A 20270-nucleotide genomic window follows, 5' to 3' on the forward strand; every position below is an offset into this window, starting at 1 on the left:
AATTACATGTCAGTGGCCCCTGTACGATATAGATTAATTTTGTGTCGTGGTGGTGCACAATCACTGCAGGCCATATAATGGTTTCTTCAGGTCTTCACTGCCATTTTACCAGTGTGGTCTGATCTCAGTAACATGGATTTAGAAGGGTTTTCTTGATAGTAACCTAGATCCATATCATGCCTACTAGATCCACTCAGAGAAAGAATTTCATCTTCACCACCCTGGGGTCCACAAATGTGGCATTTGGGGGACAAAATCCAGCTCTCAGGGGGCCAGTGTGGGGAGAGCATGTCCACTCCCTGGATTTTACCACAGGTGGGAATGATCTGAGGAATACATATTATAAACAATGTGATGGAAATTTCAGTGTTGTCTTTTGAAACAGTGAGTAAGGTCACTGTTGCTGTGAGTCGAAAATAAATGTGGGGAGAATCCAGTGAAGAAATGTTAGAAAAGTGTACCATTTTAGTCAAATGTCTAGGTTCAATGTGAAGAGAAATGAGTATTCTTCAAGAAATGAGACACCCAGCGTTTACCTTCCTCCTCACAAGCTGTTATGTTGAAAAGCCAGCTGTGCCTGGCTTTGACAAGAGAGACTAAATCTTTCCAAGTTCTAAAATGTAAACACCGCTGTTGCTTATTATTAAAAATCATATTTTAAAAGTTTCTCTAAAATTGCAGCCTTTGCATTTTCACCTTTGCTCCTAAGTGACAATACTTCAAATGTGCACAGTATGTTGTTACAGATAAGTTATGAACAGCAACAATTTGTGAATATTTTTTTCTTTTCAGTTTATAGCAGGGAAACATTTCAACCCTGTTTTTGCAAACATGCATGTGAGCAACTTTGCCTTTCAAGTAGGTCCATTAAAGCTACATGATTAAAGTTATGCACACGCATAAGTGATTGCAGGATTCTGCCTTATTACAGAAGTATGTTTTACATCATATTAAAGCACAAGGTGGTGCAAGATTTAACACAATCTTCTTTATCTGCCAGTTGCTATGCTTCTCATTCTTAAATCTTGGCATATATTGTGGAATGGTGGATTAGCATTATTTGCCTATGGGTTTAGTGGTTAATATGTCACGATAATCAAATTAAAAATCTCAAAGGTGGATGTAGAAAGCTATTAATATTTTAATACTGGCCTTTTTTTTTTTTAAAGGTCATTTGAGGTCTTGAGTCTAATTATTTAAGTGATGGTGTTGATAATAGAGTTGGAAGCTTCATGAGTCAATTGTAGTTTCTTAGCTGGATTCTTGATACTCATTGTTAGCAGCACCCTGAAATTCAAATGGTGCATTTCAAGGTCTTTAAGTTGCAAATTAGTTGAATGGGGGAAAAATAATTGTTCCCCTTTTTAAAATGAGTGGCTATTCTGTACAGTGGTTTAAATTTTTATTCTTTAACGCCACACCTGGGTATAATGAACACTACAAAGTATCATTCAAAAATGAGCGTGTTGGCAACTTCCCTCTTTTGTGATTCTTTTTTACCCCTTGCCTCAGCGAGTGGAGGAGCCCCTGTCTCCACTGCCTAAGAACTGCAGGGACAGAGCTGGTAGGAAGCCCCACCAAGCCCCTCCCCCAGTAACAGTGGGGGTCCGGGGTCACCTCTAACCCCTTCCGTCTCCCGTCCCCTGAGCACTCTGGCCCCCTGCCCAAGTTTTAGTCAAAGTCATGGACAGGTCGCAGGCCCATGAATTTTTGCTTACGGCTTGTGACCTGTCCATGACTTTTACTAAAATACCTATGACTAAAACATAGCCTTATGTATAATATACATGTACATGTGTGCATATATGTATATACAATAAACTTATGAATGAATTGCTCCACATCTACAGACTCTCTAGCATGACATCATATCCTTGTACAGAGAAACAATTGGGAAATACAATATATATGCTTATAGAAGTGCTTTTTTTTTTTTTACAGGAATAACGGGGACAAAATATAGTATGTAGCATAATCCAGAACCTTCCTATGTGATCTTTAATCTCATATTTTTCTGATTTTTCCACTACTTCATATAATAGAAATATTTAAAAGCTGCTTTAAATTTTAATTTTTCAAAAGATTTTTAACACCTTATTGCAAGTTCCTTCTAATGAATTCAATCTAAAACACAAAGCTGGGGAAAACACAGCAGACTATGCTCTGTCCAGAGATCTCATCCGTCCACAATAAACTGAGAAGCCATACTATTTCTCATCATCTACATAAATAAAAATCTCCCCACTTCAAAGAGAAACAGGGAGCATATGTATTAAATCGGTGATTTTTATTTTCATTGCAATTTGTTCTGTTTGCCTTGCTAATTTTTTTTCTTCAACTGTACATCTTTTCAGTATGCCGTACATAGAATCCTAGAAGTCGTAGAAATATAAGACTGGAAGGTACCTTGAGAGATCATTTAGTTAAGCCTCCCATGCTTGGAAGGACAAAGTAAAGCTAGACCATCCCTGACAGGTGTTTGTTCAAACTGTTCTTAAAAACCTCCAGTGATGGGAATTTCACAACCTTCGTTGGAAGTCTATTCCAGAAATCAACTATCCTTATAATTAGAAAGTTTTTCCTAATATCTAACCTAAATCGCCATTACTGCAGAATAAGCCAGTTATTTCTTGTCCTACGTTTGGTGACATGGAGAACAATTGACCACAATCCTCTTTGTAACAGACAGTAACATACATGAGGACTATTATCAGGTCCCCCAGGTCTTCTTTTCTCGAGACCAAACATGCCCAGGTTTTTTTTAAACATTTTCCTCATAAGTCACATTTTCTAAACCTTTTATCACTTTTGTTGCTCTCATCTGGACTGTCTCACATTTATTCATATCATTCCTAAACTAGTGTACAATTTGTTAATCCTGTATATTAAAATATAGTTAAGGTATTATCACTATGAAGCTCTTGTTCTAATGTCCCTATTTTGTGTTCTTTTTCTTAATTTTGTTTTGGAAGAGGAAGAAAAAATAGAAGTAAATGTTCCTTAGTAGCTAGCTGCTCGTAGAAATAAACAAGGCTAGTTTTTATTTTCCAGGTATTTGATAAACTACTTCTAGTTACTCCACAAGTGGATGCAGAGCAGATCTTAATGTCACCTAACTCATTTATTAAACTTCAAACAAATAGGTAAGTGGTAATTTTTTACAGTGTGTCAGCAATTTATTGAAGCTATAAAGTATAATTCTAGATGTTTAAAATAACTTTTTTGGGGCTGTTTCGTTTAAGAATGTACAGAGAGACTTTTTTTTTTTTTTTTAAATATTGAAGGATTTATCTGATGATTAGTAGCCCTTTATCTCTACATTCGTTTTCTGTCAAATCTTGTACTGGTCTTTCCTTGGTTAGAAAGCAATACCTACACAGTCATATCCGTCTAAGAACTTTTAGGTCTTGGTTTTAAGAGGTGCTGGGAATCTATAGCTGACTTTAACTTGAGTTGTGGGTACTCAGCACTTCTGAAAACCAGCTCCTTGATGTTTTTCTGACTGAGCGGCTGGGACTAGATTGTGAGAGCAGAAAGTGTTTTACCTAAAGACCACAACTTAAATCCACGATAGTTGGTAACATGTTACGTTTTTGTTTACTAAATCACATCACCATGGTAAAATCTGCATTTTGTTTCTTAAAAATAATAAATACTGATTTTTGTCTCTTGAGATTTTTTACATGTCACGGTTACGTAAAATGATTGTATTTTGAGAAGTAGCAGTGTAAAAAATGGCATGTCATTCTAGATGTATTATTTCTTAATGATTTCCAGCTCTAGTTTACAACTAAGAAAAGACTATTTTTTTGGCCCAGCCAGACTTGATCTGCAAGTCTGGCTCATGTATTATCACTAGTAACTCTGGTCTTGGTTATACATCTGTAATTCTGTCTTCAATAGGATTACAGAGGTGTAACTGGGAGGTTGGGGACAGCAGGACAGGATTTTTCCCTTCATTTGGAACTTAGTTAACATCTCTCATGATGGCTTGTGAGTCTGAAAAGAAACCTGCTTTCATTCCCAATTCCTAACACTGGCTATACAGAGCTATAGGGATTGAAAAAAGCAGAAATGTTTTTCCTACCAAAGTCAGGAAACGGATCTGCTGAGTAAGGAGGTGCCATTTTTTATATTGTCACTTTTCAAAGAAATGTTCTTTAAACTTATTTCAGACTTGATATAGTTCGTCTTAGCATCTGAAAATTTCAAGCTCAGTGCTAAAAAGGGGCAGCTACAGGGGATTTACCCAGGGGGTCAGGACAGATGGTGTTTGCACCACTGCTTTCTCCAGGTGAGGAAAGCTTTAAAGTTTGACCAGGCTGCATCAGTCATGATGCACTGAATTCATTCATGTGTCTTAACAGTGAACACATTAATTAATCAAAACTCAGTCCTGGTGCTGTAAACACCATGCAATAAAGGATCTCCCCCCCACCCCAAAAACCCCCCAGCAGAGTTAACAAGATGCATTCATACATGAACAATCCCATGAGTTTAATTGTAATCCTTGTTCTCCTTCCCCCAACTTCCCTCCATTACTCTCATATTATGAGCTGTGGTGTTATTTCTAACATCTAGTGTATTGTTTCTAAATCTCATATCCTTGCTCATACTGAATAGTACCTTACTCAACACATAGCGCTGTTGGAGATGATGAGACTCCTCATGATGTAAAGTGAGTACGAGTATCAGAATCTGCCATTTAGCCTACAAGTTATCAGGGACAAGAACCGTGTGTCTTGTTCTCTAAATGGCCTAGCACACTTGGTATGGTCGATAAATTAAAATATTCCTTATAGCTCCCTGTCCTCTCCTCTTAAGGCTTTTTGTGATTGCTCTGAGCAGCTGAAGGCCCAACCAATGGAGAATAATTTGCATACTCCTGTTCATTGCACATCTCCTGCAATGGTCAGACCATTTCCACTATCGGATATTCTGCATCCTGGGATATTCCTGTCACAGTTTAGGGCAACTGCACATGTATTCTCCCCTCGTGATCCCCCAAAGGAATCTTCTCTATGCTTCCGCCTCCTCGGCCTTCATCTCTTTTGGGTAGAGACCCGTAACTCCCTCCCTCCTGACTGGGAGTTTTCCAGACTCCACTGTTCCTTTCTTACACAGGGATATTCCCTGCAAGCAAAACTGCCTAACTAGGCCAGTATCTGTGCTTGGCTTTCTCGCCAAAGGCTATGAACAACGTAATTGACCGCAGTTACATGTTACCACGCAGCTCTTTCTAAGCAAGCACGTTTATTCTTGAAGTGAAAGCATTGCAGAGTAGACATATAAAAACAATAAAAGAATCTATACACATGCTAAAAGCTTACCACAGGTCATCCATTAGTCTTAGGGGGGCCATGCTAGATCAAGTCTTCCCAACTCTTCTGCAAGTATCGAGGCCCCCTTTGGACAGAAAGTTCTGACTGTTGACTGGATCAGAAAGAAGGCCTTGAGTCTGTTTAAACTCAGGCTATTTATCCAAAAGTCCTTTCTTTTGTCTGTTGGCCTCAGGAGAATCCAGTTTGAACTAGTATATGTAAGCCTCTCTGGGAAGTGATACCTTTGGGGGCGGAAGAGAGAAACAACAACCAGGCTGATTCCCTTAATCACCACTCACAGTTTCAGTTCCTAGAGGAGCTATGGTTATCCTGCATGAAGAAGAAAAACATAATCATACATAAACCATTCATTTAAAATAATGGACCCTAAAGATGCTCTGTGGGGTTGCAATATCTGTCACATCTCCCCCAGAGAGGTTACTTACAATCCCAGCCCACAATAACACACAAACTAAGGCCTTTTAAGGAGAGTACAGGAAGTTGCCATATCTGTCACAGCGCCACCAGAAACAGTTTATCCTGTGGTGTAATCAAGTCTGGCACCTTCACTATTTGACCAGCCAGGAAGGACCATCAGGATACAGTTTTCATGTTGGGTTCCACAGAAGGGAAATGCTGTATTCTCAGCTGAATGGAAAAATGCATTGGGGGCAGGGGGAGAGAAGAGAAGGTTGTTTATATGTACTGTAGAACATGTGTAAGTGGTTCTTAAAAATATCCAATGAGTCAGAATGCCTGCTAATTGGAGTTTATACGTTTGCTCACTTTACTTATTAATATGCTAATACCATGGAGTGTTTTATTCTAAAAATTAACCTTGTGTACAATTAATTTTCAGGAAACTGATGAGCACTACTTAGTCATGTCTCTGTCTTTATCTTTAATACCAGTGTTGACCCTGGTAGACTAATCTGCTACTGAATACTGTTGACAGAAAATGTCTGTGAAAGCCCATGCTGTACCCTTTTATACATTTAATATTCTGAATCAAGTTCATATCAGTGAATGATGACACTGTAAGGTAATGGACAGCAAGTGGATTTTAATATTTAATAATATTTTAATATATGCTCAAGCATAGATAAGACTTTTTCCAGGAAGGCTTGAATCAGGATCTGAACACTTGATTCTTAGATTAGATTACAGAGCTTTGTGGCTTTATAGCAAAAACACGGTAAACACACACATCAGATAGCACTAGTTTATGCTTGGTTTAAATAAATCTGGTTGTAAATGTGGATTTTTTTTTTTAAAGCTTTCTGTTTTTGCTTTATCAAGGGACAGAGTAGCTTCCCTGAGTTACCGTGTCCTGGATGGTCCCAATAAAGTTCCTGTTGTACAGATTGATGAGAGAGGCTTTCTGAATTCGGGGTCCTTGATAGGATCATCAACAATTGAAATAGTTTCCCAAGAGCCATTTGGAATCAACCAGACCATTGTAGTTGCCGTTAAGGTAGTATTTTTCCCTTTATCTTCACTAGTGTCAGAACACAATTAAGGCTAATGCAGTTTCATCCGTTAAAAACATGCTACTATGACACCAACTGGATAAAGTTAATTTCACCTTTAAATTCTGCAAAGCGTAAAATGCACAGATTAATGGTCAGTTCAGTGTTATTTTTAACAAGATGTTGGAATACCAGTTTGGTGGTGGTGATGAAGTTTTAAAATGTGCATCTCCTCACATTGGAGAATTCTCAACCGTAGCACAGTTCACCAAAAAATGTGCCTGTGGGTTGCATGTGCACTTGTAAGCTAGAAAAATATTGTCCTAAAAAAAAAAATCTCTTCAGAAATGTTTTCTTTTAGAAGTGTTTGATACTCTGTAGCTACTGACATCTATCATAGGTGGCTCATTTCTCAAGGAGGGGAAAGGGATAAAGCCAGCCAGAGTGATGAATACAGTGTCAGCTATAAGGTGACTAACAGTGGTGCTTGAATTTTTAGCATGTCTGTGTTGTGCAGAAATATCATTTTCTTTCTTCAGCTTCCAAGTACTGTAGCTCTTAACAGACTCTTTCTACAGGAAATCAAAACAGGAGAGTGACTACCCTCAGGTTCAGATTTAGCTGTTGTCCAATGTCCAGTAAACTGGGCAAGAAGCGTGTCCAGTGTTGGCGCATGTTGCTTATACTGCTAAAGTTCTCTGAAGTGCCTTCGCTTCAGAGAAGGTGCAAAAGTTACAGTAGGAACCAGCAGTGAAGGGATTAAATTGTCAGCCTGACAAATGCTCTTTCATATGATTACCATTATTAAATTGCATGGACTTCTGCTTGGGTATAATCATGCATGTTTCTGTTTCAGAACTTTAGACACTGATGGCTCTCATGTCTGTCCTGCACTGTCTTAACCAAAGTAATATGGAAGAGTATGAGTACTTTCCGCATCCCTCAGGCCAAAGCTTGCTTCCCCCTCCCTAGTACTTAGCCTAGACTCTGCTGGGTCCTGATCAGGTGCTTGTTATAGCCACGGAAAAGACTCCTATTGATTTTCTTGGGAGCCGGATCAGATACCCTGGCCAGCATGTTGGGGTTGTGGAGCCATGCTCTCTCCATTCACTCATTCATCCTATCTGTTCATGGAGCCAGCAAACTGCAGGATTGAGGATTTAAGACTGTAAACTCTTTAGGGTGGGGGCTGTCTTTTTATTTCACATACATACAGCTTCTGCCGTGACCTTTCTACCCATCTTAGGTACTTATCTGGCCCTGTTGCCATCTGAACTCCTCATATCTTGAGTATCTTTATCCTCACAATGTCCCTATGAGGTAGAAAAGTTATATTAGCCCCATTTTACAAATGGGGATTTGAAGCACCGAGAAACCAGGTGATTTGTCCAAGGTCACACAGGGAGGCAGAGCAGGAAATGAACCCAGGTGTCTGAGTCACAATAAGCTAGTTCTCTAAATACTGGGCCTTCCTTCCTGTATTTATCAGTATATACCAGTGTGAGTATTTTGGCAGTCTTTGCACGGGAGAGGCTGTATTACTGAAACAGCAGGAGGCCATGAAAGTAAGGAGCGATATACTATACCAGGGTTTTGTGGGGAGGTAAGCTCAGCACTTGCTCACATGCCGTCTGGCTCTAGTCAACCCAAACATCAAAACATTAATGCTAGAAATATTCAGAAAGCTGAGATGTTCTTAAAAAGTAAATAGCTGCTTTCATCAATATTAGATTTAGCAGTTGTCTCTACAGACCCTGTTTTGAGACTGTTAAATAAAACAGGCTTGAAAGTCTGTCATGGAAAATGGCATTTTTGTTATCTTGTTACATCAGTTAGTTGGGCAGATGGCCATATGCACTGATATTTTAGCTTATTACATCAGCTAGTGAAGCAAACAGCTGTACATACTGATATTTTAGCCACAGTTTTCAGACTCACCAAAGATGCAGTTTCCTTGAGGCCAAAGCTGTCCTTTCCTTTTCAAGTTTTGACACATAAATTTTGAGATAAAATGTAAAACTCTGTTATCTGAGCCTCTTAGCTCAGAAGTAAGGTATGCTTGAGGGGGGCATTTAAAGTACTGTTCTTTATACAGTTGAAGCTTTTTTTTTTTCTTCTTCCTTTATCCTTCCATTATTTACTGGTATTTTCCAAAAGCTGTATCAGAGGAAACACACGTTGTCCCTTTACTTTTGATAGCTAGCCTAGATAAGTCAAGCAGGTTTTCCTTTTATTAATTAATAATGGAAATACATTTCCACAACAAAACATTTGTGAATTCATCATTGTAAGAACAATTCCCTGCAGGTAAGTGTTGCTGCAAAAATTGTCTTTATTTTTGCACAAACACTTATTTCTTTAAACAGCTTGAAGGATGGGAGCAGTGATTGCAAACCCATTCTGATTTTCTGGGGCAGCTTCCTGACCCATCTGAGCTTAACAGATGCAAGGTGGACCCAATTAATCAAGCCATAGGAGAGTTTATTTGAGAGTGGCCTGATCCTTCTCCAGCATTAGAAGTGGGCACTCCCTTTGAACATCCTGGCTGAGATGCTGTGCTGTGCCTCTTAGCAATGCAATACAGAACTCGCTCTGTGGAAGTTATATAGCTAAAGTGGCTTTAAGCCAGCTTTGTGCCCTCCCAGTTTTGGGCAACTCCTGCAGCACCAATATAATAGAGGTAGCGCAGGGGAGCTATCTGAATTGCAGCAGCTTCTCCCTGGCTCCCCATAATCTCCACAGTGCTGGAGCCACACCCCTCTGTAGCAGGTCTTGAGAGGTGGACATTGGAGGGCGGCCTTACAGCTGTCTTCCACTCTTCCTGCGCTGGGGGAAATCTTCCCCCTACCAGATCTTGGGCTTTTAGAGTCCCTTTATGCCACTCCAGCCCTTTTACCTGGTGTAGAGGGACTGGAGCAGATGTTAGAATCGCATCTTTTGTTCATATGTAGCTCATGCACCACTCACCCAGGGGCTGATATTTGGTGATGTATAATCTTTGTATATCCACCTTTGCTGAGGAGAAGCCTGCAGGTTATTAGTTGAGGTGTGTATCTGTTGAATTTTCTGGTTTTGTTTTACAGGATAACCCCATCATCTCTGTAATTTTGTGCATTTATTATATGTCATTATTGTTTCTCAGCTCCTGGTGCTATACGAACAGGAGATACTTTGCAAGGACTTTATGAAACATAATATGCCCTGTGTGAAATATAAAGCTCCATCTCTCAATGCTGTTGTAATGTCCAGACTAAAAATATGTGTGGTTCATAAAGAACTCAACACATATCTGTGTCTGAAAATTATTTAAATGGCTTTATTTAATAGGCACCCCACAGTCAAGGGAAAAAAGCACTTTACAGAATGTCGTCTTTTATTAATGTTGTACAGGTGTCTCCTGTTTCCTACCTGAGAATCTCCATTAGTCCTGTTCTGCACACTCAAAACAAAGAGGCTCTGTTGGCTCTACCATTGGGTGTGACATTAACCTTCACAGTCCATTTCCATGATAACTCTGGAGATACCTTCCATTCGCACAATTCTGTGCTCAACCTTGCAACCAACAGGTAAGTATCTACATCAGAGTGTTAATTATAGGGGCCCCTAAGAAATGTAAAAGACATTGTATTACCAGTCATGGTAACTGCCCCAGCAAAAGAAAGGGGATAAAGCTATGTCAGCAAGAGTGTGACTGTACTTCTGGTGGCAGATTGGGATCGCAGGCTTGGGATCATTGATTGACTCCTGAAAAGTGGACAGCCTTCAGAGATGCCAGAGAGAAGGGCACCAGTTGGTCACCAGTATTGACCTGACAAAATGAAGTCATGCCTAGGCAGAGGGCCAGTGGGAACAGGGGGTGTATGTATGTTTATACTTCTAATGATTCTGAACCATTAAGTTGTACACATTGTTGGCATATGTAACAAGTTGATCTTGTAAGTGTTGGCCTTACCCTTCCTTTCCTTCCTCCCTCCTGCCGTTTGTCACGCTCGTTGCAGCTTGTCTTAAACTTAGGGAATTTGGAGTGGGGACTGTGTCTTCAGATGTGTTTGTACAATCTTTAGCACAATAGGGATGTGATCCTGACTGGGGCTTTTAGGCACTACCAGGATACAATAAAAAATCATATTTGGTCAGTGGGATGTTCATCAAATTCCCCAGCGATTACTGCACAAAGTTTGTCTTCCACAGAGTTCCTTGTGTAAATACTTGGGTGAGAGTCATGAGGAAAAGAAAGATATGGGTTTTTTTAAGCTATCTTGTCTTTCCCCCACTCATATAGATATATCTTTGTATTAGTAGTGTCAGGAGTGTGCAATGTTGGTGAGCGTGCATATCTCAGTAGCAGTTTGAAGACACTGACCTAGTAGAGTTAAGAAATTATGGCTGACCAGCTGCAATTAGTGTTAGACCCATTCATAGGGTTTTCATTTTATTGCTTCTTTTTTCTGTGAAAAAGTGAAAGAAGAGGCTTGCCTCTCTTTAAGAGCTGCTTGAAATGCTAGAAAATGATATATTAGGTCATTAGGCCCTCATGATTTTCTCTTCTGGACTCTGACTCATAGACTTTAAGGTCAGAAGGGACCATCGTGATCATCTAGTCTGACCTCCTGCACATTCAGGCCACAGAACCTCACCCACTCCTGAAATAGACCTCTAACCTCTGGCTGCGTTACTGAAGTCCTCAAGTCATGGTTTAAAGACTGCAAGCTACAGAAAATTCACCATTTACACTAGTTTAAACCTGCAGGTGACCTGTGACCCATGCTACAGAGCGCAATGGTTAGGATTCAGATTTTCTTGAACGACAACTAAATACATCATTTGTATCTTTTGCTCCTTTTTGTTAATCTCAGTTAATTAATAACCATCCCAAAAAAGGAGTCAGGCAAAGTAAGATTTAAAAAAAAAAAAAAAATGGAATAAATACCTATCAGCTAGGAGGAGAGTAAAGGGAATAGCAGAATTTTCTGAAGTCCAAAGCCATTTTTTTTTCCTTTTATTTACAGAGATGACTTTTTGCAGATTGGGAAAGGAACCACGAACAATACATTTGTAATTCGAACTGTAAATGTAGGCTTGACCTTGCTTATGGTTTGGGATACAGAGCACAGTGGAATTGCAGATTATGTCCCTCTTCCTGTGCAAAATGCCATTTTCCCTGAGCTCAGAGACATGGTAGTAGGTGATGTCATCTGTTTTAGTACTACACTGATGAATCAAGAAGGTAAGAAACACTAGCTGTTTAAATGCATTTCAATGCTGGCTCTGAATTACCATGGAAACTTTGTAGTGCTATGTATTTTGACAGTCTAAGGAAACCAAATACATTATTTATGATGATGATAAGAATCAAATGACACACGCTGTTCTTTTTAACACCACAAATAAGTTTGATAAACTGTAACTTTCAAAAATTTCACTTGTGTTGAGCTCTTGGGCATCAAACATCTGCAGTTTCCAATTCAATTATTCTTAAAATATAAAACATTCTGGAAAAGACTTAGTAATTTTTTTTAACAGGGATAATAATACAAAGACACAGTCTTGAGGCCTTTACTCAATCCTCTAATTAGTTCTTTGGCCTTAATGGGATTTTTGTAAGAGCTGAACTTCTGGTGGTGTAACTGAGAGCAGAATGCGGTTCTGAGACAAGGACCTCAGAATCTAGCCCTCGCACATTGGATAGCATAGCTAATAATATGCATGCGCGCACACAGAGTGGTGGGAATTGGTGTATGTAATAGTGGGTACCTATAGATAGACACTCCAGTTTCAAAACAAACATGGCTAGCATATTGCAACCCTGTTAAGCAGTTTAATTTACAAATAGTCTTTTCTCATAGGCTTGTCAGGAGTCTGGAGCTCTTCACTGAGCAGTGTTCTTCAGGTTGACCCAAGGACTGGTGTAGCTGTGGCAAGGGATTCAGGAGTTGTCACTGTTTATTATGAGATTCCTGGACTACTTAAAACATACAGGGAGGTGAGAGACTTTTAACTTCCACTAGGTCTGTTGAGGTTTGTTTGCTGTCTGTTAGGAACATATTTCTACCTACAGTCATTTTTTTTTTCTTTTAGCAACAAAATTTTAAGCTTCTGTTGTCACTCATTTAATTTTTTTTCTTGGAAATGTATAAATAGGTTCCTATATCTCTACTGTTCATCTTGAGCAGAAGATGAATTGATGGGGAAAATATTTGGTGTACTTCCAAAGCCATCATGGTTATAGTTTGTGTTAAAGAAGGCAATTTAACATAATAGTTTGTATTTTGAGCCTGTACTATTTTTACATGGCACACTCCATTTCTTTGCTTGGCTAAGCTGGTTCCAGATGCTAAACAACTTTTGATTAAGGCTATGTTGTTCTGAATGAAGTTTCTCTACTTGAATGAGATACCAACCAGAATTTTTTTAATGTGGTACCATATGTACTGTACATCGGCCAGTCAGTATTACTGAATTTAAAGGGAGTTGCATTTATTTGATCTTCAGTGAAGTAGTTCTGTCTACACTGAATTCACTATATCAGCAGACATAAGAGCACCAGACATTATTTTTAATTAAATTAAATACAGCTTTTTTTGTGCCTATTAAGCAGACTGATTTATGAGGGATTAATAGAAATAGTAAAATGTTTTTCTAACTTAAGCTGCCTAAAAAAGCAACTGCTAAAATTAGAGAAATGCAGCATTTCTTTAATAATAATAATAATAAAAGTGCATCGTGTGTGTGAGGGAGAGAGAGAGGAGATTCAGTTTTTGACTTACTCAAATCCGTTCCTGCCTTAATTTGTTTTCATTTAACAGTCTTCTGTAATAGGGTTATTTGACTTTTTTTAGGTATCGATCAGTATTCCTCAAAGGACTATAGCGATGCATGTAACTGGAGTGAAAACAAACTTACAAGGAGTTGCAGCTTCAAAAGTTATAGTTGCAACTGGGGATAGAAGCAAAAATTTGAAAGGTAGTATGCTGAATCTTCTGCTTTCCTGTTCATTACTTAACCGCACATGCATGATCTCCTCTAGCATCTAGGAGTGTAGCAAGAAAGGATCTTGCACTAGTGTTTCACCATTGCCTCGCAAGTTATGTGGGAGTCATCATGGTCATGTTGCGAGTTTGTAGGGTCTTACTGGCTTTTTCCTTTCCCCGCTAAAATCTCAGAGTGAGAAGACCATGGGCATGCTCCTGAGTCACTACACACAATGTTGGGGAAGTGGACAGCCAATGAGAACTTTCGGGCAGCTGGGCTAGAACCAGGACCAGGAGGGAGGGGAGAAAAAACCCAACCTTTCCCTCCCAGTAGCCATGAAAGATGGGGAGGCAAGAGCTGAGACTCCCTGTCACTCTCAGCAACTGTGCTATGTAAGTGAGATGTTCACAACATTGTGTGGTGAATTGAGCCAGGAGGTTGCATAGTGTGAAGATACTGAATTGCAGTGAGGCATCATCATATAGTGATATACCATTGTGATGCCACATACTATCAGGAAGTCACAATGTGATTCTTTTGTGGCCAAGGAGCTGTCCAATTGTTAATATGGGAGTTCTGCTGTCCTATGCTGTGAGCTCTTCATAATCATCGTAAAGCCTATGGGTATGACTATACTAAAAAAACCCAAAACCCTATGGCAGAGAGCCTCAGAATCCTTGCTGGGTTTCAGAGCCCAAGGAATGTCTACGTGGCTTTTTAGCTCTGTAGCACAAGCCCCGCCTGAAACTCACTGCTGTGGCAATTTTTCTCCGTGTAGATGTACTCTTAGTGCTATGAGCCACAATATTGTCACAACCACAAGGAACTCAGAACAAGGTTCTGACATGTTAAATTGGAAAAAGAGATGAACATATTTTTGAACTAATATAAGAATCTCTAAAACACTCTTTCATACAAATGACTGATTTGTAATACGTGTACAGGAATCATTCTGTATTTTTTGAGGGTGGTGGAGGAGTTTGAACCATTGTTTAAGTATGGGTTTTAAAATATTGTCAGTTAACAAACTCAAAATAGCTCAGTGAATTTTCATCAACTTTCCCAAGAGAGTTAACCTTTGGGTTTCCAAAAAGGAAAAAAGTTGAGAAAGTTGATCAGTAGAGCTGATTTAAAAAATGTTCACATTTTGGGGATAAAAATGGGGAGAATTTCAACAGTTTTAGCAAAAAAGAATCATAATAAAAATAATAATCCCCTACTTTTCAACCAGCTGTTAGAGGGCTGTTTAAAATTTTGAATTTCCAAATTAAATAAATGGGAGGGGTTTCAGAAATAAAACTAGTGTAATTTTCCCCTTTGCTCGCAACAAATGAAGGAAAAAAGCTGTACAAGGAAAGTGTATTTGAACCTGACTGTCACGTTGTCATAGGCCATTAAAATATAGTCTGCTTGTATTTAGTGCTCATGACCCGCAGTAAAGTCAGGGCCCTGCAGGCTGACTCCCTCTTTCTGCAGGATAGGTACAGCACAGGCAGAGTCTATTCAAGCCTTCCACACATTATCTCAACCTTGTGTGGGAGGAACCACTGCCAGAGTGAGAGAACAGATTAGTCTCCAGACCTGTTCAGTTCTTGATATCTCTGCTGAGATTGCCAGCAAGAGCATCATTTTGTAACAACAGTTTTTGTGATCTAGACACTTTTCTGCTAGCACATAGAATGATGCTATCACTTAACTCACACAGGCCATGTCAGAGTCCTTTCAGGCAGTGCTGACAGACTGGATTTCAATGGGAAACATAGTGAAGAAAGGCTTTGTATCTAATTACCAGTTCCCTGAGCCATCCAATTCACAATTTTGACCTTATGAAAACAAAACAAATTTTAAAATCACTCAGGTTTCTTCTACTTAAATACTGAAGGTTGTGGCTTCTTGTCAGATGCAGAGAGAGAGAATATTTTAGGATACTTGGGACAGATTTTTAACTGAGTACCAATTGGCTCGAAAACCCAATTTTCAGCTTTAATAGGAATGTTGTCATTTGAAAATTTGTTCTTCTGTATTTAAACAGAGAAAACAGAAATGCTTGTGAAGTTTGTTTTGTCTTGATAAAGGTCAAGTCTGACCCAAACCATCATTTTTCTGCAGTGTTTGTTTTCAGAAGTTCCAAGCTTGAAATATGTTTTTTTTTTTAATTGGGCTTTTGTTTTTCATGCAATGGGCATGGAGTAGTATGGAACCTCTGCTAACACTTCTGTATAGAGCTCTTTTGGAACTACTTTGATTTATTATTTTTGTGAATTATGGGTGCTTTCATGACTTTTTTTAAACCAAAGAGCTTAATAAATGTCTCTGCGTTTCTTACTGATGAAAAGGAGCTAGTAGTCAACCAACAGCTTGACTGATTCGCTGTTATAATGTAATTGACTTTTTAAAGTAATATATTTAGCATTAAGCATGCTTATGATCACCATTACTGTGATTGACGATTGCTCCAAAAATATTTGTTTTTTAGAATCACTTTACAGGTGAAGTTAAACATCATATTTTCTCTTCTGATTAATGAGCCATACTTGACTTAATCACAGTTCCTTTTTGTTAATATTGAACAGTCTTAAGATTCAGCACTTGTTGAAGTGATATTTTTAGTATATTTTTGTGTGAACTGTTGGCCTGTTCAAATCCAATAATAAGTTACATTATCCTCTTGACAACTACTGAAAAATACATTTTAGTGGGGTTTTCAGAGTCTGCCTAACTTATGAGATACAAGCTATAGGAAAAAAGTATAAATGAGCTGAAATCTATGGTTCAATATGACTCACTGACAAAAAAAAAATCTTTTTTACTTATCTAAACTATCATTATAAAACTTTCAATTATACATACTCTTTCCGACTACATGTGAGACAAGACAACTGCATTACTTATTGTAAAACATTTTTATAGTATGTCTGAGATTATAATGAGGGTGGCAGAATGACTTGAAATTTCCTCTCAGAGATGATGTTGAGCCATCCTTTTGTGTTAGCAAAGTTCACTTTTATTTTACATGCCTGTTTTTTTCCCCCCTTAGGGGACTGTTCACCTGTTCAGATTGAAGCCATTAAAGAACTACATCCAGAGTCCAATATCGGCTGCCACCTTCATTTTAACAATGATGCATTTGATTTCGCAGCACATGATATTTTTACAGCAGAACCTGGATTTGATGCAGTTTCAGGTAAGATGGGGAAAGAAGCTGAGATTGTAAATGCAGAGCTACAGTGCTACTGCAATTTGTTCTAACATTCCTTGTGCATCCAAAACTCCTGACTCCAGTGGGGGTCTTGAATGCATAAGGAATTAAGGAGTGGGTCCCAAGCATAAATTAGGGTTTTTAATGTTAGTTTGTTACTGATATGTAGTTGTCTGACATTTGTATAATCTCTGTTATTGTTTGCTCTATACAGCAGTCAAGATCTTAATGTTTTCAAACAAGTCCTGAACCAGTGGGGGTTCATTAATTTCCACATTTCCTCCTATCTATATAGTGCTGTTTTGAGAAATTTTAGGATACAACCCTGTGTAATTTCATGATGCATTTGGTAGAATTTTTGGGCTGCATCCAGACTTTAATGCTAAGGAATCACTACCTAGATCACTTCCAAAAAGGTTGAAGGTACAAATTAAGGTCCTGATTCTGCAAACCCATATGAGTAGCTTCACACATATGAGTCTTTCCATTGCACCTTGAAATGGATGGGAAGCGAGTGCCATCTGTGGAATGGAGGCATAATGTGCTCATGCTGATCTACTTCACAAAACGAGCGGGGTGCCATATTTGACCGTGCTGAATTGTATAAAGGTAGCCTCAGATAGTTTTCATTGCATTGGCTCAATCTGGATGTGGAAAAGGCAAACCTGATCGCGTGAGGAAAGGCTTCAGTTTCTTAGCTAACTGCAGATGACAAGACAAAAACAAAAAGTACAAGCTACCACTGCTACCTGAGAATGCATGAGCACTCAGGTGTCAAGAAATACCCTCACATTGGGAACCTCTTCAGCAGTGGAAGGGCCTAACCCATCAACAGGTGGAACAATTACAATTCACATCAGTTCCTCTAGCTGCTTCTCCTGCCAGGCACCAATGTCTTTGTCTTCTATCTAGAGTCAGGCAGATTCGTAGAGTTTACGCTCAGATGGGACCATTAAATCACCTAGTCTGACCTGTAGAGCACAGGCCATTAAATTTCACCCAGATAACCCTGTATTGAGCCCAATAACTTACGTTGGGCTAAAGCTGATTTTCTCAGTCTGTTCACTGTACCTGTCTTGTGCGGGTATTGCAGTATTCTCAATGCCAAGGATTCAAAAATCACAAGAAGGGCTTAAAAATTGTACATTTTTTTAACCTAATGCATTTGAAGTTCTTCTTTATTTGGTTTGTGAACATTTTAGGGATTCATGTTTTCATGTTTTTCCCTGCAACCGTGAGAGCTAGAAACTTTTTCATTTTAATGAAAGCTAAGATTCTCCTCTGATCCCATGATACCAGGAACTGGGACTTTAAGACACACCAAAACATTGTGAGACTTGGGAAAAAATCATGAGATTTGGCAACACTGGGAGAGCAGGGGGAAAGTGTAGATGAGTCACAATATGATTTTTAAAAAGCACAGATTATGTGGAGAGCATTCTTATAATAGTCTGTTAGATCTGCCACTCTGCATAATGGAGGTTACCTTTGTTGCACAGTGCTGCAGAAAGTATGCTATCGGTGGTAAAATGTTGCAGTTTCCTTATATAGAGTTGAAAAAAGGGGCATCTATTTATCCTTACTTCAGGTCTGTGCTTAAACACATGGTCAGCCAAACCTTCTGAGGTGCGAAAGTGTGGTTACTCCCTCCCCCTCAGATTCTTCTTGAGAAAAGCATCTGTCTTATGATATGAGTGATGGAGAAAATGGCAAGGAAACTGATGTGTATGAGAAAATCAGCTTGTACTGATAATATCCACTCGGCTCACTTTGGGATTCTTTTTTTATTTATTTTAGTAATCTAATGGGATGACGTTTAAGGGGTTGGAGGGAATCACTGAATATCTGAGCAGTAATGGAGCAGTGTGCAATAAGGCAATATGCAGGATGGGTTTCTAAAGAACAAATCATACCAGACAAAGTTTATGATGATGGTTGTTGGCTAGATGGATGAAGAGAACAGAGTATATGTTGTTATACTTGGATTGGAATAAAGCATTTGATTCAGTGTTCCCAGAAATCATGCACTCAAAATTTGTTTCAAACCAGCTGGGCACATGAACAATTTTACTTGAAGGGAGTCTTCTAATTCAGTACCACTGGGAATTATTGGTAGGCCCTATCCTAGGGTCCCATTTGTCCACTGCACCTTCGTGCCTTTTTCCACTCTTGGGACGCCCTTTCCATTGTGGTTTGTCAGGGCACCTCCTTCTCCTTATTCCGTTCCCCTCTAAAGTCTCCCTTTTTTCCACAAGAAATGTTCTTGGATGTGAAGAGAAAAACGATAAAGAAACTCAAGTAAATTAACAAGGGTTGAACTGTTTTCATCTTTATAGGACACTATACCTGTTCCATTACAATGCACAGACTTACTGACAAGCAGCTAAAGCATCTAAGCATGAGCAAAACTGCTCTCATAGTTACGGCTTCAGTCCAGGGCAGCCATTTCTCTGGAGAGCAGATCAGCGCTGAAGTGCCATTCAATCCAGGGTTTTATGCTGATCAGACTGAAATTCTCTTAAGTAACCATTACACAAGCTCTGACTTGAAAATATTTGGAGCCACTGAAATTCTTGACAAACTGGAGGTGAGTATGTCACGGCAAATTCTCATTACATATTTAAGGCTGTATTGAGCCGTTGGGTGCATTTGTGAGCAAGGGGCCAGTGTGCAAATTTCATCACCCTGGGAGTATTTTCAGGAGGCAATGTGACTCTCTCATCCCTCTGATGCATAACACCCTCCATGCTTTTCCCTTGCTCCAGGGGAGGAGTCATTTATGGCTGGCTTATTCCTATAGCAAATTATAAAACACACACCCACCCACCCACCCCCCTACTTGCTCAGTGGTGCTGGCCAGCTTGTCATGGGAATTGGTGCCTGCCTGGTGTTGGGAATGTTTGCCCATCTGTGTGGCCAGGCCCACGTAGCCCATGCAAGTATGTAAGGAGGGGCTCTTGTTTTCCCATGTGTGCCATGCAAGTCACAGAGTAGCCCATAGTGTAAATATACATGGCGCGTCACAAAAATATAACAGTACAAGGTCAGAGCATTTGTACGATGATAGTCCCAGGAGGTTGGGTGTAAATGAATGAGGTAGCTCAGGAGAAATCAAGTAGCTGTAATAGGCAGGATTTTTCAATAGGGGTAAAACCTTTCTCAGTATAAATCGGAACAAATGGACCTGAGCAAAACACAGGAGGGAGGTTTCCCGACTTGAGGTTCACCCAGCACCCTCTTCCCCCCAGCAGCTGTGCTAGTAGAGAGCCTTCCCAGAGCCATTCTCTCTTTCCAGCAGCCCTGCTCATA

The 20270-nt window shown here is 39.4% G+C and overlaps 1 protein-coding gene across 2 annotated transcripts in view; it reads left to right on the top strand.

Moving 5' to 3' along the window:
• The window catches only part of NUP210 (nucleoporin 210), a 115141-nt gene that overhangs the window by 87136 nt on the left and 7735 nt on the right, over positions 1 to 20270 (top strand). The window contains exons 29-36 of one of the 2 annotated variants that reach the window (XM_038410021.2): positions 3052 to 3143; positions 6621 to 6795; positions 10181 to 10356; positions 11800 to 12017; positions 12637 to 12773; positions 13630 to 13753; positions 16800 to 16946; positions 19298 to 19548. In XM_038410021.2, the coding sequence (XP_038265949.1) occupies positions 3052 to 3143; positions 6621 to 6795; positions 10181 to 10356; positions 11800 to 12017; positions 12637 to 12773; positions 13630 to 13753; positions 16800 to 16946; positions 19298 to 19548 (1320 nt within the window). The remainder of the gene's footprint in view (positions 1 to 3051; positions 3144 to 6620; positions 6796 to 10180; positions 10357 to 11799; positions 12018 to 12636; positions 12774 to 13629; positions 13754 to 16799; positions 16947 to 19297; positions 19549 to 20270) is intronic. The other variant, XM_043518498.1, reaches the window with a different exon arrangement.

Source organism: Dermochelys coriacea, chromosome 7, assembly GCF_009764565.3.
Source record: "Dermochelys coriacea isolate rDerCor1 chromosome 7, rDerCor1.pri.v4, whole genome shotgun sequence".
NCBI lineage: Eukaryota > Metazoa > Chordata > Testudines > Dermochelyidae > Dermochelys > Dermochelys coriacea.